This window comes from Miniopterus schreibersii (assembly GCF_964146895.1).
Source record: "Miniopterus schreibersii genome assembly, chromosome: 14".
Classification (NCBI taxonomy): domain Eukaryota; kingdom Metazoa; phylum Chordata; class Mammalia; order Chiroptera; family Miniopteridae; genus Miniopterus; species Miniopterus schreibersii.
The window spans coordinates 3,001,247-3,019,044 of NC_138114.1; the positions used below are offsets into that span (position 1 = coordinate 3,001,247).

The 17,798-nt window shown below is 44.4% G+C and overlaps 1 protein-coding gene across 2 annotated transcripts in view; it reads right to left on the reverse strand.

Moving 5' to 3' along the window:
* The window catches only part of GRID1 (glutamate ionotropic receptor delta type subunit 1), a 624,630-nt gene that overhangs the window by 168,091 nt on the left and 438,741 nt on the right, over positions 1–17,798 (reverse strand). For both annotated transcript variants that reach the window (XM_081157434.1, XM_081157435.1), the window contains one exon: positions 15,946–16,065. In XM_081157434.1, the coding sequence (XP_081013560.1) occupies positions 15,946–16,065 (120 nt within the window). The remainder of the gene's footprint in view (positions 1–15,945; positions 16,066–17,798) is intronic.

Consider the following 17,798-nt stretch of genomic DNA (forward strand, 5'->3'; position numbering starts at 1 on the left):
GGAACTGCGGAGGCGAGAGGGCTGGCTGGACTCCCACAGGCAGCAATTGAAGATCCAGAGGGATATCTCAGCTGTGGGGGTTTCCCACTGAGGACTCTGGGGCCTAAACCCCAGGCTGGGCTTCCCAGCCAAGAGCACCAGAACTGAGAAAGGTGCTCACATAACATCTGGCTGTGAAAAGCAGCCAGGTTTCTGTCTGCCAGGGAGAGACAGCTGGAAATACAGGCCCCCTCTTAAAGGGCCAACACACAAAGTTTCATGTGCAGCCACTCACCTTGGGCTCCAGCAGAGGGAGGGTAGAGTGGACTGGAGCTGTGTGACAAGAATCCAGGATTGTGGGCTCTGGAGATAGAGCTCAGAGGGCACCCCTCTGGATTCCTGTGCCAAGTCATTCCCCCATACAGCAGAGGCAGATATTTACCTTTCAAGCAGCTTTTGCTTGAGTCGGAAGAAACTACCCACCCTGCTGGAAAACCTCCCACCCTACCCTGTGGAGTTTCTATAGCCTGAGGCTCATTAAGAGAGAATCAGATTAATTAGCCTATAGGCAGAGGCATACCTCAGAGTGCTTTAAGTCTTTGCCTGATCTGCTGCTGGACACGAGCCTTGGAAAAGCAGACTTTGGTGTGCATCTTAGTCCTGTCCAAATGCACCCAGCCCCGACAGAGGGGACCTCAAGCCATGCGTTGTGGATAGCTCCAAACAGAGTACTCAAGGCCAGTCACAAACAGCATCTGACATTGGCCTGCACCAGAGACATTCCAAAAAGACTGAGATTCATAGTAGGCTTACCTAATACATAGAAACAAACCCAAATTAGCAGCCAAAATGGGGAGATGAAAAAACAAGCCCCAAATGAAAGGAAGTCTCCAGAAAAAAAGATAAATGAAACAGAGATAAGCAATCTATCAGATATAGAGTTCAGAATACTGATTGTAAGGATGCTCAACAGCATGAAAAAAGAGATGGAAAACATGAAGGAAATAAGAATGACATAATAGAAATCAATTAAAAGACCACTGAAAGGAATAAACAGCAGATTAGAGGAAGCTGATGATCAGGTCAGTGAGTTAGAGGACAGGGTAGAAAAAAATCGCTCAATCAGAGAACGAAGAAGAAAAAACAATTAAAAAACAGGAGGACAGTCTAAGGGAGCTGTGGGACATGAAATGTAACAATATTCACATCAGAGGAGGTTGAAAGTAAGCAGGGGTTAGAGAACCTGTTTGAAGAAATAATGGCAGAAAACTTCCCTAACCTGGTGAAGGAAAAAGTCACACAAGTTCAGGAGGCACAGAGAGTCCCAAGCAAGAAGAACCCAAAGAGGCCCATGCCCAGATGGATCATAATTAAATGCAAAAAAATTCAAGACAAAGAAACTTAAGGCAGCAAGAAAAAAGCAATCTGTTACCTACAAAGGAGCTCCCATAAGGCTGTCAACTGACTTCTCATTAGAAACTCTACAGACCAGAAGGGAATGGCATGAAGTAGTCAAGGTAATGCAAAACAAGGATCTGAAACCAAGTCTACTCTCTCCAGCAAGACTATCATTCAGAAGAGATGGTGAAATAAAGAGCTTCCCAGAAAAAAAAAAAAAAAAGGCTAAAGGAGTTTATCACCACCAAACCAGCACTGCAGGATATGTTAAAGGGACTGCTGTAATAAGAAGTAGAAATCAAAAGACAAACATAGGCATAAAGAATTAAAATGGCAATAAATAAAGACCTATCAATAATTACCTTAAGGACTTTAAGGGTGAGTTCAACAGCAACAAGGATCTGAAACCAAGACTACTCTATCCAGCAAGGCAATCATTCAAAATAGATGGTGAAATAAAGAGCTTCCCAGACAAAAAAAGGCTAAAGGAGTTTATCACCACCAACCAGCATTGCAGGAAATGTTAAAGGGACTGCTGTAATAACAAGAAGAAATAGAGAGACATAGGCATAAAGAATTAAAATGTCAATAGATAAGGACCTATCAATAATAACCTTAAGGACTTTAAAGGAGAGATCAGCAGCAATACAGTCATAGTCATGGACTTTAACACTCTACTGACTTCACTGGATAGATCTTCCAGACAAAAAGTCAACACAGAAACAATGACTAAATGACACACTAGAGCAGACAGATTTCACGGATATTTACAGAACATTTCACTCCAAAGCTGCAGAATATACATTCCTCTCAAGTGCACATGGGACATTCTCAAAAATAGAGCACATTTTAGGACGCAAAACAAGTCTCTACAAGTTCAAGAAGCCGGAAATCATATCAAGCACCTCAGATCACAATGGCATGAAATTAGAAATAAACTACAGTGTAAACACTCAAAAACATTCAAACACATGGAGGCTAAATAGCATGTTATTAAACAATGAGATCAAGAAAGAATAAAAAACTTCCTGGAAACAAATGAAAATGACGCACAACAACCCCAAAATCTATGGGACACAGGGAAAGCAGTCCTAAGAGGAAGTTCATAGCACCACAGGCCTACCTCAAAAAGCAAGAAACATTTTTAGTAAACTAACACTACAACCTAGAGAATTAGAAAGCTTCCCTGTGAAGCCGTCCAGACCAGGGCTCTTGTTTGCTGGGAGTTTTTTTATTACTGCTTTGATTTCATCAGCTGTTATTGGCCTATTCAGGTTTTTTTATTCTTCCTGACTCAGTTTTACGTGATCTCACTCATATGTGGAATCTAATAAACAAAATAGACTGAGGAACAAAATAGATCCAGAGACATAGAAGCATGCAACAGACTGAGGAATCTCAGTGGGAAGGCGGGGGTGGGGGAGTGGGTGGGGAAAGATTACCCAAAGAAATTATATGCATATAAGCATAACCCATGGTCACAGACAATAGTGTGGGGAAGGCCTGGGGGGTGCAGATGCAGGGTGGAGGGGATCAATGGGGGAAAAACGGGGGGACATCTGTCATACTTTCACCAATAAAGATAATTTAAAAAAGAAAAAGGAAAGAGAACAGATAGAATAAATAATAAAACTATAGACATACTATCAATAATTAGCTAAGACAGTAATGGTCTGGACACTTCAATGTAATGGCAGATATTGACAGAGTGGACAAAAATCAATAGCCTTTTAGCTATCTATGAAGTCACAATTCAAACATCAATGCCAGACAGAATGAAAACAAGTGGATGGATACTGCACAGCTCACCCAGCTCTTTGGAATGGAGCTGAAGAGTGTGCACTGCTTTGTAGAACTAAATGCTTATATTAGCGAAAGAATAAAAATATAAATCAAGTAGCTTAAATTCCCACCTTAGGTAATTAGAGAAAAAACAGCAAATTAAACCCAAAACAAACAAACGGGGGGAAAAATAAAGATAAGAGAAGCTATCATCAAATTTGGAAATGGAAAAGCAGTAGAGAAAAGCAATGAGACTATAGCTGGCTTTTGAAGAAATCAGTGAGATTGATATCTCTTACCAGACTGACCAAGAAATGGCAGAAATTACCAAAATCTGAAATGAAAATGAGACATCACCACAGACTTTAAAAATAATAAGGAAATATTATAAGTAACTACATGCTCATACAATGAACAACTTAGATGAAAACAACCAGTTCTTAGAAAGATAGGAACTATCATAATCCACTCATGAAAAGCTAGACAACTAGGATATCCCAAATATATACTAAAATATTTAATTTGTAGCTAAAAAAATCTTTCAAAAAAGAAAACTTCAGGGCATGGTTTTACAGATGAACATTGAGGAGGAAATAATACCCGCTCCACAGAATCTCTCCCAGAAAACAGAAGAGGAGGGAACACTCGTGTGTGTCATACAAGGACTATTGACTGTATAAAACGAATAGTAATAACTTACAGGTTTTAAAAATATGTGTAGATTCAACAGTTATGAGAGAGAAAACAAAATATTTTTAAAATAATTTACACAAAGGCAAGAAAGCAGAGAAAAAGTAATATGAAACATATGGATCAAATAGAAAACAACAGGAAACTGGTGATCAAAAGCCCAAATGAATTAGCAGCTGCTGTGAATGTAAACAGACAAAGCACCCCAACCAGTCATCCAGAACTGTCAGAGTAAACCTAAAACATCAACAATCAGAAGATGGCTAGATGGGAGGGGGCAGGGGGCTGGTGGAAAAGGGGAAGGGATCGAGAAGTACAGATGGGCAGTTATAAACTAGTCACAGGGGTGCAAACTACAGCATAGGGAATACAGTCAATAACACTGTAATAACTATGTGTGGTGCCAGGTAGGCACTTGAATTGTTGAAGGGATCACTTTGTAAATTATGTAACTGTCTGACCACTATGCTGCACACTTGAAACTAATACAAAATAATAGTGAATGTCAACTGTAATTGGAATAAATAAATATTTAGTTGAAATAAAATTAACAATTACATGCTGCTTAAAGGAAACATTCTTTCAATATGAGGAATATGCTTAAAAATAAAATAATAGAAATGATAGATAATAAACATTATCCATAATAAATCAAATATGATAGCTATATTATAAAACAAAGAGATTTTAAGGCAAGAAACATTAGTACACATAACAAAAGACATTTTGTAATGATAAAAGATCAGTCCACATCAAACAGAATATCAAAATTCTAAATCTGTGGGTCCCCAGTAACACAGCTTCAAAACCTATCACTGAAAACTCACCTAAAACAAAGGAGAACGGGACAAGCCCACAGCTGCAACAGGAGACAGTAAGAAAGAACACAGTCTTTGCAAGGACCCATGCAGACCACAACAGGGCCGTCCTAAAGTAAAATCCAACTTCCAAAGAGCAAACATCATTCAGTTCTCTGCTCATGATGGAAATAGGTTAGAAACCATTAGTTAGAAGATGACTAGACAATCTCCTCCACTTGGAAAATAAGCAATATTCTTCTAAATAAAATCATGGGTCAAAAAGAATATTAAAAGGAAATCAAATAATGTCTGAGCTGGATAATATTGAAAGTAAATATGTGGGGTGTAGCTAAAACAGTGCTGAGAAGGACATTCACAGCTTTAAATGGAAAGAAGGGAGAAAAAGCACCAACTATATAACCATACCTATCAAGAAGCCATTAAAAAATAGCATCATAGTGAAATAAATTAGAAAATAAGAGATGAACATACATCAACAAAAAATTCTTAAACACAAAAAGTAATAAGTCAAAATTTTCTTTTTGCAAAGAATAAAAAGACAAAATGGAAATAACTAAAATCAAGAACATGGCCCTGGCTGGGTGGTTCAGCTGGGTACAGTGTCACCTGACACGTCAAGGTTGCAGGTTCGATCCCTGGTCAGAGCACACACAAGAAGCGACCAATGAGTACACAACTCAGCAGAGCAACAAATCTCTCTCTCTCTCTCAAGTTAATAAATTTTAAAAATCCAGAACAAAAAGGATAATATATTTTGTGCCATTATATCTGACAATTTAATGGACAGATTCCTTAAAAATAACAACTGAAAAAACTGACTCAAGGAATTATATAAGCCCTGGCTGGTGTGGCTCAGCTGGCTGGGCATCCTCCAGGACACTGAAGGGTTGCCAGTTTGCCTCCTGGTCAGGGCACATGCCTGGTGGCGGGCTCGATCGCTGGTAAGGGGTCGTGATGGATGTTTTGACCTCACATCAATGTTTCTGTCTCTCCCTCTCCCTTCCTCTCTATCTAAAATCAATAAAAACATATCTTAAAAAAGAATATAGGAGCCTCAGGCAGGATAAATTCAAAGAAATACACACACATCAAAGAAATCTAGACACATCAGGACACATCATAATAACATTTCTGAAAACTAAAGATAAAATCTAGAAAGCATCCAGGTAGAATTTATCCAGAAGAAACTTGATTTAAATGACAGCAGATTGCTAATCTGAAACCATGGAGGTCGGTAGAAAATGGCACACTCTTCCCGTGCCAAAAGAAAAGAGCTCTCAACCACAAGCTTTGTATCTGGCAAAACTATCTTTCAAGAATGAAGAGGAAATAAGACATTTTCAGATGAAGGAGAATAAAAATAATTTGTGGCTAGCAGGCCAATCCTTGAAGATGTGCTAATGGAAGTTTATTAAACAGAAAATAAAACGATAAAAGTATTCTCAGACCACCGAAAGTAAGTAAGAATAGCAGAAAGAGCAGAGATATGAGTATATATAATAGACTGTCCTCCTCATGAGTTTTATAAATCACATTTGATGATTTTAGCAGAAATTACAGCATCATCTAATACTCAAGACAATGTGAAGGAGGTAAACGGACCTGTGTGGAAGAAAGAGTTTCACATGTCATTTTAAATAGTAAAATGTTGATTCCAGTAGACTGGATAAGTCACATACGTTTATTATAATACCCAGAGCAAACACACACACACACACACACACACACACACACACACACACGAGTCCAGATGAAACCGAGGACATCTGAAACTGAGTCAGATCCATGGACTGTATCAGTGTCAATGTCCTGGCTGGGTTACTGTACTACAGTATTACAAGATGGTATCACTGGGAGAAACTTAACAAAAGATATGCTGGATTTCCAGATCTCTCTGTACTATGTGTTACAACTGAATATGAATCCATATTAATCTCAAAATAAAAGTTTAACTTAAAAAATCCAGAAAATGAAGAGAAATTAGAAGGTACCGGTATTTCCAAATATTATAACATATTATAAAATAATAATAAAACAGGTATAGTATTAATGTAAAAAAAAGAAATAAAGAACAGCATCAAAAAGAAAAAAATCAGTCAATGTGATTTACCACATTAACTGAAAAAAGTGAGAATATAAATTATATAATTATCTCAATAGATGGAAAAGAGCTTTTGGCTGACTGTAATGTGCATTCTTGACAAAAACGTCAGTAATCTAGGAATTAAATGGAATTTTCTCAATATGAGAAAATAACACCTACCAAAAAATATAGTAAACATAATATGAAATTGTGCATTATAAAAAGCTATCCTCTAAGATCAAGAACAATATAAGGATGCTCACATCACTACATCAATTAAACCTGAATTAAAGACCCTAAGTAGTGCAATGGGAAAGAAAAATGAATAAAAGCATAAAAATTGGAAAGAAAAATAAAACTTATTTTTCATAGATGATGTAATTGTGTATATAGAAAATATATACAAGCTTAACATACAAAACCAATTAATTTCTATATGCACATAAAAAACAAGCAGAAAAATAAATTTGAACATATTCTACATATAATATCATCATAAGTATCACTGTCTGGGGAAAATCAAACAAAAGTTACTCAAGATCTCTGCAGGGAAAGCAACAAAACTTTCCTGAGGAATCAAAGAAGACCTAAGTAAACTGAGGTGTATACTATGTTCATGAATTAGATTACTCAATATCTGTAAGATGTGAATCCTTCCTAAATGGATCTGGAGTCCATGCAATCTCAATCAAAATTCTTTGTGGAAAATAAAATTTAATGTTAAAAAATATAAGAAAATGCAAAGGGCTAAGAACAGCTAAGTCTGTCTTCAACAAGAGGAAGGAGCTAGAGGACTTCACCACCAGAAATCAAGAGCTATTAGAAGACTGTGATCATTAAGGCAGCATCCTATTGGTGCACATATAGATAAATGGCAAATGCAGTGGAAAAGAATGTCCAGAAACACGCACAGTAGACACTCACCTGACTTATGAGGAAGGCATGTGGCAGAGCAGTAGGGATAAGAGTCTGGTTTTTTTTCCAGTAAGTGGTATTGGGTTGATTGGCCATCTGTATTTTTTTTTTTTAGTATCTCGCCTCCAAACTCACACCATACACAGAGATCAATTCCATATGTAATGAAGATAAATACCAGATGTGACGCAAATAAATGTGAAGTGTAAAACAAGAAGCATTTAGAATAAGATATAAGATCATACCCTTATATTTTTAAGTAGGTAAACATTTTTAAACAGCACACCAAATGCAGTAAACAAAGAGAAATTTGATAAATTGGATAAATTGAACTCCACTTAAAATTAAGAATTTCTGTTCATTAAAGACCCCATTGAGAGCATTATAAAGGCAAGCCACCGAGTGGGAGAGAACATCCCCAAACCTACATTTATAAGGACACATATCTAATTTGCCTACAAATCACTAAAATAAGGCCGAAAGCCAAATAGAAAAAATGCATTAAAGACTTGAGTAGGCACCCAACAAAGGAGGTATCCAAATTACCAATAAACACATGAAAATGATCTCAGCATCATTAATCATCAGGAAATGAAATAACTGCAGTGAGAAACCAGCACCCGGGCCAGAATGGCTGCCATGTGAAGACTAAGGACCCATCAGTTCTCTCGGGGCTGGTGAAGGGGAGGGGAGCTCAGGGTCTGCTGGGAGTGTGAACTGGCACAGTGCTTCAGAAAAGTACGTGGCAGGATCTGCTAATCATGCACAATCTTCTGACCTAGTAACTCACTCTCAGGTACATACCCAAAAGAAAGACATATATGTTCCCCAGAAAGATGTCTCTAAGGATGTTTATAGAAGTATTATCGGTGATAGTGAAAATATGGATACAACTTGTGTCAAAAATAGAATAAAGTGTGAAATAGTCATTAAAAATATTTTATGTCAACACGTATTAATCACGTTTTTTTTCTGTATTGCTGGTGCTTTTGATATCTGATATCCAGGGCCTGACTAGCCCGTGGAGACACTGCCCCTGCCAGGGTCAGTCAATTCCTAGATAGTGCCTTTTATATGCAAACTAATCAACGCAGAGCCTGAACCCCAACCATCTCCTTCCTGTAGCTCTTACATTCTGGGCTACCACTCCCCTGCCCTAATCATCCCAGGGCCAGGGTGACCTATCAGACAACCAGTGGCAGCCCCTGCACTCCCAGAGCCCCCCAAAACCATTCAAACTAGCTTACCCTGCCTCCCACATTCCTTCCTGCAAAACCACAATAAAGACTCTGGCCCACATTGTCCCCTGTTCCCTCTGCCTCCTGCTGGTCCCAGATGCCTTCGGTGTGGCCGTGTGGTGTGGTGCACCCCTTGCACCCCTTCTCCTGGGAACTGTGAGCAGCAAACTATCTTTTCAACAGCAGGCATCTCCTGATCTGTTGGCCTCACCAGACCCGAATAATAACAAAACCTACATTTTAAAACACAATAAGAATGAGTGAACTAAACTACATACAACAGTCATAAGGAATCTCACAAACGTGTTGAGCAAAGGCAGGCGGTTTATCAGAGCACAGAGCTGTGCTCCAGACCTCGGCAGCGTTTCCACGGTGAGTGTAATGGCCAGAGCGGGCACCAGAGAGGCCTCTGGGCACTGGGGCAGCTCTGGTTCTGCATCCCCACGGTTGGCTGCAGGGATGTGATCACCTGCTGAACATTTCACTCTCTGTAATTTACTCAGGATTCAGGCGCTTTTGGGTGTGAGTGTTACACTTCAGTTTACATTAGAAAAACTACTAGGATCCAGCCACAATTATATCCAAAATAAAATAGCATTCCATAACTAGAAATAAAAATAAATTATTTAACACCTCATGTAAGTTTTAAAATTAACAATAAAACAATCACTAGGCAGCTGGGATCCTGGAAGGAAAACAATCCATTAATTAGAGTAACACACAACAAAATTGATTAAACCAATTAGACCTCGCTTTTTTTAATCAAAAAATATCTGTGAAGTCTAATGAAGAAATAAAGGGAGACAACACAAATACACAATAGTAGGAATGAAAAGAGAAATATTTTAAGAGAGATTTTTTTTGCATTATTTGCTAACACTATATGGAGCTTAATGATGAATTTGAAACTGTCAATGATATGCAAGATTTGCTGTAGATTACTAAAAATAACTCAAAGAAATGTAGAAACCAGAAAATAAAGTTTCCAAGATATCAAAGTAATAGCCCTAAGACCAACAACCAGCCAGATAATTTTACAAGTTAAATTCTGTCCAGTTTTCAAAGGCTCCGCCCACACAAGCGCAGAAGAATGAACAATCCCCTGTTCACACCGGGAAGGGAGGACCAGCCCAGCACGCCGAGTCGAGAGAAACTGCAGGGCAATGCTACGTATGCCTCTGGGAGAAAACTTCACTTCCACTGTAGTAATAAGCAAGCAATTATCATGATAAAAAATCGAGAGTCCAGGGTCAACTCCCAGGACAGGTCGCCCCATTTCTAAAATGGAGACACCCAGAGGGAAGCACCCCCTCCTTCCAGGTGCTGCCGCCTCTCTGCGCGCCACAGCTGGACTGGCACAGCCCTCGGGACACCGGGCTAGCTCAGCCTGCCCTGGGGACAGCCAAGTAAAAGGGGGAAGAAGGCCAGAGCCTTTGGTCTGGGCACTGAGCCTCGGAACTGGCCGACCCGGGAGCCGCGGCGCCCGCAGGCCTCTCTATGTGAGATGTAGAGTTTTTTGTATTATTTAACCCACTCGAGATGAGCATTCTGTTACTTGCAGACAAGTACATTCTAACAATGTACAAAGATGAATTAAATTTAAGCTGAGAGAAAAAAAGGAGAGAAAAGAATAACTTTTTAACCAATGAAGAACATGTAAAATTTAGGAGAGCATATGAAAAAAATGACATTCAAGTCAATGGGGAAAGAAAGGATTTGGGATAAAGGGTTGTAGGAAACATCACTGAAAAATGTGGAAGCTAGGTCAGCACATCACAGTTTATTCCACATCGATCCCAAGTGGATGGCAGATTTCACTGAAATAAAGTCAAACCAAAAAAATACTAGAGAAAGCATGTGTGAATACTGTCTATTTTGCAGATTGGGAATGACTTTCTAGGAAATACAGACACATACATTTTTAAATGTCTATAGGTGCAAATCTTTTATTAATTCAAAGGCAAACAATTTATATGTACAAAATATTTGACACAAATAACTGCTAATTTCCTTCTGAGAGTCTGTAAGGGTTGGCAACATAAATTTCATCCCTGATATAAAAGAGCAAAGGACCTGATGGATAATATACAAAATATGAAATTCAAATGACCAATGATTATATTTTTAAATATATAATCCCATAAGAAATGCAAATTTAGCAACATTCTTTTTTCACATAGCTGCCAAATTAGTAAAAATGTTCAGTATATATATTACTCAATTTTTTGAGCATAGGGTATAACAGAAACTTCCAAATACTACTGGTGGATGTGAAAATCATTAAATCTTTCTATAACCTGAAAATATGTATCAAGTACAGAAAGAGCCGTAAAAAAATATTACCCTAGGTTTGGCAATTTCACTTCTTTAAAATACATGGAAACAAATACAGGTGTAATAAAACTGTATATTCTGGGTATCGATCACAATCCTACTCTAAATAACACGGTGAAAATGCCTAACTAGTCACCGCATAAGAAGATAAAATAGTGAGCGGCTGTGGCTGAGTAACATGTTCCCACTAGAAACCACAGTGAAAAAGAACACGGAAATGAGAAAACGCCCCCAACATAGCTTTAAGTAGGAAATCAGGATGCAACAGGAATGGACAATAAATAGCAGTTTGAAAAGTACACCCACCGCTCCCTCTACCCGCAGGTGTGGAGGAGGGAAAACAGGAAAAGCCCAGGAAGGAAACGCCCGGCATCCCGGCACGCTTGCGCCCCTCCCGGAGTCACAGCTGGGTTCTTCGTGCTCACTTATCTGTGCTTTCTAAACACTCTCCCTAAATGAGCATGGCTGGCACTATCTCCAAAAATGTGGCCATAAGGGCTATTTAAAACGCGATGTTACGTAACTGTAATTGCCTCTCTTCCTGACCCCTTTATGAACTCAGGCGGAGCAGCGGGGCTGCTTTGGTTCTCAGCTCTGTTCAAAGCTGTTCTGCACGAGTTTGGGAAGGCGGCGTTCTTCCTGGGAAACAGGCTGCAAGAATGCTAACCCCGCAGGGGCTGGGCGCATTTCCCTCTGGGACTCGGGTGCAGTGGCGTCTCGGCAGCAGCTGAGAGAGGCCGCAGGCTGCCCTCCGAGCCCACCAGGCCCCTCCCGCCCTCCGTGCTGCAGCCTCTGGGCCCGGCGGCGCCCGCACAGGTGAGGGGTCCGCCTGTGCCGAGGCGCAGCTCCCGCCCTGTTGCCAGAGCTCGCCTGTCTGCCCGCTGGCTCGCTGCTTAGAACTTCTGAGCCCTGAGAACATGGGGCACTTTGTAAGCGTGCGGCAGACCTGGGCAGGAGTGCGAATGACGTGCGCGCTTCTGAGCCAGGGAGGGCTGGGCCCAAGGTGTGACGGCCCTGCATGAGGAGCAACTGTGACTCTCAATTACCAGCAGCACAGGGCCCTCCCCAGGGCATGGCACCAAGGGAGCACCTGCACCCACGCAAAGCCAGCTTTCATGAAGGATCAAAATCGACCGAGAAAACAGAAGCATCCTAAACTGATAAAGGAGACGGAAGCCCTCCCAGTCCCCTGGGTAATCACTGGAACCCGGAGGCTGACCCCAGGGCACTGGTGAAACATCAAGTCAGCAGGCCCCGGACCGATGGGAAGAGACTGTGGGACCATGATGCTGGCTGAGGAGTGGAGGCAGGAGGGCAGAGTGAAAGGGGGCGGAGGGGCACGGGGCATGAGGGAGTTCAGGAAGGATGTTACGAGTCCTCCACCCACCCAAGCATATGTCCTTCCAGCCCAGCCCAGCCACACACTTCTTGGTGTGACATAATCAAGTCTTTGCAGTCTTGGGGCCTTAGTTTCCCCAGTGGAGCTGCCCCTTGGGAGATTTCTGACTGAACAAAGAGGAGGCTGGGTAGAAATGTGTGAGACCCAACAGGAGAGCATGCACCCCAGGGCAAATCCCATAGGAGCAGCACTGGACTTGGCCAAGCCTGCCCTTATGGCTGAGGGGTGATCGCCCTGGCTGGACGGCTCCAAGCAGGACATGGGATGACCAGTGCTGTGCCCAGAGTTACAGAGCGGGCTGGTGGCACAGGCCTGCCAGCACCCCCTCAACATACTTCCTGGGTGAGATAACTTAATTAGCATTTGTCCAGCACCCTGCAGGGAAAGGTGATCACCCACCTCTTCCATCCTCCGAGAGGGCTGAGTAATCACCGGCTCTTGGTGCCACTTAATCTAAAACATCTGAGTGACTCAGCCTCCCTAAGATTTCCCTCCGGAATAGTTACTTTGAGAAAACATCCATTTGCTCTCTAATTTAAATGAGCATTCTTGGTTTAAATCTTAAAGAAACTACTTGGTTTGGGGTTTTGTGTCTGCATCAGTTTGGCTGCTGTAGCTATTTTTAAATTAACATAAGTATGTAGATAGATGATAGACAGACAGATAGATAGATAGACTGACAGCCACAGACAGATGATAAATAAAGATTAGGATACACACGTCATCTCTGCAGGGACACCGACACGGTCCCTCCCGTGACAGCACCCAGCAGTCAGTGCAGCTGGCTCCTCTCCTAGCTCTGGGCAGGACCACAGGAGATGCAGTTGACGGGGCTCCTCAGGGTGGCCCCTCCTTAGATGGACTGATCTTTGCACTGCCTTTGAGCGCCCCAGGACCCTGACCTACCCTCAGATCTGCTGCCCACCCCAACTTTACTTTTATGTCACTCCGATTTCCCAGCCCTATGCCTCACAGCCCCACCTCCCACCAAGAAGCCCACCCAGTCTTTAAATGATGACCTACAGCCGCACTCCCTCCGCCAGGCCCTCTGGCCCGTCCTGAAACCTCCCAGACCTGTTCAGGCACGCGGGTCTGAATGACAAGCATTTGCTGTGGTAAACCCATTCCTGCTTTCCGGATAACTCTCTAACAGCGATAAGCTGCCAGGCGGGCAGATAACAACTGGGATGTGCACTTATTAAGGGCAGATTTTAAAATGACAAAAGAATACGTTTTAAAATAAAGCCCACTTGAAAATCAGCTTCTCTCCAACTCAATTACATTCAGGCTTCCTGCTCAGCAGCTCCTTAGGCTGCGACGCCAGCTCCCATTGGCTGCAGGGCCGGAGTGTTGCCATGGCAACGCAGGAGCCCAGGACCTGGGCAGTGAGGGTGCCGCCCCGCTCTCTCAGGCCCAGTGGCCAGCGTGGCCGTCCCTGCCCACGATGAGGCAGACCCCCCCCCCAGCCAATATTCCCACCCACTGCGGGACCGTGCTGAGCGCGGAGCTGAAAGGCGGGGTGGGTGGCAAAGGAGGGAGCACACAGAGCCTGACTGTCATTAACTCGGGAACACTGAGGGATGAAGGCAAGGCCCGTGGCATACGTGAGTGGTCACTTCTGTGGGAGCTACACTGGATGGGTGACTGAAGGGCTCCCGGTCCTGGTTTCCCCTTACAGGAGGGATTCCCAACCAAGTCGGTTTCTACTGTGGTCACAAATGTCCCAGACCAGTGCTGACCACCCGTCCCCAGCCCTCCACCAAGCCTCACAGCTTTGGGTTCCCGGACATCCCTGACACCCTACGCATTACAGTCATACCCTGGCCCACCAGGGTGTCACACTGTAGCCTTCCACCCCGTCTGTGATGCCACAAACAAGCCTTGAGCTCCAAATGTCAATGAACCATGTGTCACCATTGCATCTCAACAAATTGCTGGACCTTCTGTTATGTTTCCAGCCAACCCATGACACTCACCTCCTGTCACAAGACGGACTAAGTCCCTCCTCACACATGGACCCTCAGCTTCCCCGGAAACAGCCTCCTCCCATGCCGTGACGGGTGACGGCTGCCTCGTGCTCACAGCGCTCACACCCTGCAGGACTCCACACACATGTCCTCCCGCCTGGTCCTCAAGGAGCATAGCCCAAGAATGCCTTCACCTAGATTCTCAGCACCCCAACATCATTAACCCTTTCCGCCCCTCCACTGTCCCCAGCCAGCGGCAGATGCCAGCTGGAGGGCACTCTGCCCAGGCTTTACCTCGCCCAGCTGAGAGCTCACCACGCCTCTTGTCCCCTGGCACTGCCCTTAGTGGAGACGACCTTCCCTCAAGTGCATAGAAATTAGTGTGATTGTGTGTGACTGTGTGCGGCTGTGCATGTGTGTGTGTATGGCTGTGTGGCTGTGTGTGTGTGTGTGACGGTGTGTGTGACTATGTGTGTGATGGTGTACTGTGTGTGGCTGTGTGTGTTGCTGTGTGTGTGGCTGTGAGTGACTGTATGGCCACATGTGTGTAACTGTGTGTGTGTGATTGTGTGTGTGAGACTGTGTGCATGTGTATGACTGTGTGCGTGAATCTGTGTGTGGCTGTGTGTGTGTGACTATGTATGACTGTGTGTGACTGTGTGTGACTGTGTGTGACCGTGTGGCTGTATGGGCCTGTGCCCCAGTGCACACCTGCCCCCCACGGCTTACTGCTATCCTGACTGACTAGCCTCCTTTACATCATGAGGGAGATTCCAACCACGGGTAAGGGCCAGCCGCGATCCTCAATCCTGAAAATCCCCACACGAGAAGAAAAGGGTCACTGGAAACCCCAAGCCTGCCACTTGCATGAGCACCAAGTAAAACAGCTGAACCCCTGAGTTATGAAGCCCATGTGCCCCTGCCTCTCCCTGCAGCGGGCTCCAGCACACTCACTCCTCACCCTCCTCCACCGCCCTTGGCCGCCCCTGGCCCTGTCCACGCCCAAACGTGGAGAACACTCTGGCTGTACCTCCGTCTCCTGCCTTAGCCACAGTCACGCCTGCCCTGCCGTTGGGCTGATCTCAGCCGCCCTGGAAAACGTGTTGCCCCTTCCAGGCTGGCCCAGGGCTGCAAGGCTGGCCCTCCAGACCCCACTGTGCTCAGGGACCGCATGAGCTGCACCTGGGCACTTTCCATTTGCAGCATCGAGGGCAACAGCAGCAGAGACTGGGGGCAGGGCCTGCTGGGGAGGGGCCGAGAGGTGGGGGGACCTGAGCCACTGCAGCAAGAAGAGGGGGAATGCAGTTGGAGGAGGGGCAGTGGACGCCCAGAGACTCACCTTTCGCATGTCTTTGCCAAAGGTCTCACTGTAGGTTGTGCCAAGGATTTCAAACTGGACGTAGGGATTTGCGCTGTCCTCCCGAAACTCCATCACTCCGGTGAGACCGGTGATGTGGCCCTGCAGAGAGAAGGGCCAGCCACTGGCGGTTAGGCAGATACGGGCGAGGGGATGGGATCCCAGGGCGAGGTGGCGGTCACCGGGAAGTGAAGGGCAAGGCCCGGGGAGCAGTGGGCACACGATAATGACAGGGTCGCTGCAGTCCTAGGGCCTGAAGTATGGTCCACGCTTCCCAGGGCCTTGCTCACAGGGAAAATCCCTAACCCTGCACCTGTCACTGATGCAGTCAATACGATGAAAGGACAGGCCTTGTGCCACACACTGTGCTAGCATGGGATTAGAGTGACCGCTTCGGTCCCGCCCCCTGGAGCTTACAGTCTACCCTTGCAACCTGCCCCAGGGGCTCACCTCAGCTGAGCCAAGCAGGAAGCCAAAGGTCAACAAGAGCCTGGCAGCCAGGGGTGGAGGCTGCAGGGCAGCAAGCACGAGAACCAGAGGCCAACCCAGCTCCAGTTCTGGCTTTGTCACCTGTGCCACCTCAGGCAACTAATCTCCTCTCTCCCAGCTTCAGCCTAGAGTTTGTTAGATCCTGCAGGTACCTCGGAGAAACTGGGCACAAAGCACGGTGACTGGCAGGACTGGGTGTGGTGGGTGCGTATGCCCAGGCCTCTCCAGGGTTCAGTGGGCTCCATAGGAGCAGGTGCAGAGAGGCTGAGCTAACCTGGGGGAAGCCCATTCTTGCTACAAGCCTGGGACGGGTCTCATCCAGCCTTGATCTCCCATAGACTGTGAGATGGAACAGTCCCAGAGACTGAGTGGGCCCAACAGGGCCCCCCGCTCTGGCCTGGGCTGCACTAAATGTAAACCACGCCAGAGTATGCTCGCTGCCACTGAAACCACACAGTTTACTGGGACTAAGACTCCCAGCACTGTAGATTTCCTTAAATGCTATTTTGAAGCCTCTAAAAGCCAATTCACTCTAACAAATCTTCTGCGGATTACCCAATTCACTTTAAATCCAGCCTTCTAACTTGGTGTCCTGCTCAGCATGCCAGCACAAGTAGAGTGCCTGCACACACACACTCGTGCACACACCAGATGGACACCCCTACATGTGTACACACACATGCACGTACACAACACACCCTGATGAACCCATGCATGTGTGCACGCATGCATGTACACACATGTGCCCATACACACCTGCATGCATATGTGTGCACACACAAACAGATGAGATCTTGGCTGATTGGCACATCTACTGCCAACTAAGACAGCCTTTCTTACAGACAGTGCCAGATATGAGCTGGGCAGTTGCTTCCATTTTTTTTACTCACAGCAGCCCCCCTTTATCCACAGGGGATACAGTCCAAGACCCCCAGTAGACGCCCAAAATCATGGGTAGTACCAAACCCTAATATACTATGTTTTTTTCCTATACATCCCCATACCTATGATAAATTTTAATGTATAAATTAGTCACAGTAAGAGACTACCAACAATAACAACAAAATAGAACAATTATAACAATATACAGCAATAAAAGTTACATAAATGTGGTCTCTCTCTGGAAATATCTTACTGTGCTGCAAGCACCTCCTTTTCCTGTGACATTGGGAGACGGTGCAATTCCTATGTGACAAGATGAAGCAGGTGCTCAGAATGAGGTGCAATTTAAAAACGATGAATTATTTCTGGAACTTTCCATTTGATATTTTCCAACCATCATTGACCAAGGGTAACGGAAACTGCTGCAAGTGGAACCATGGGTAAGGAGGGACCTCGGGCGAGCT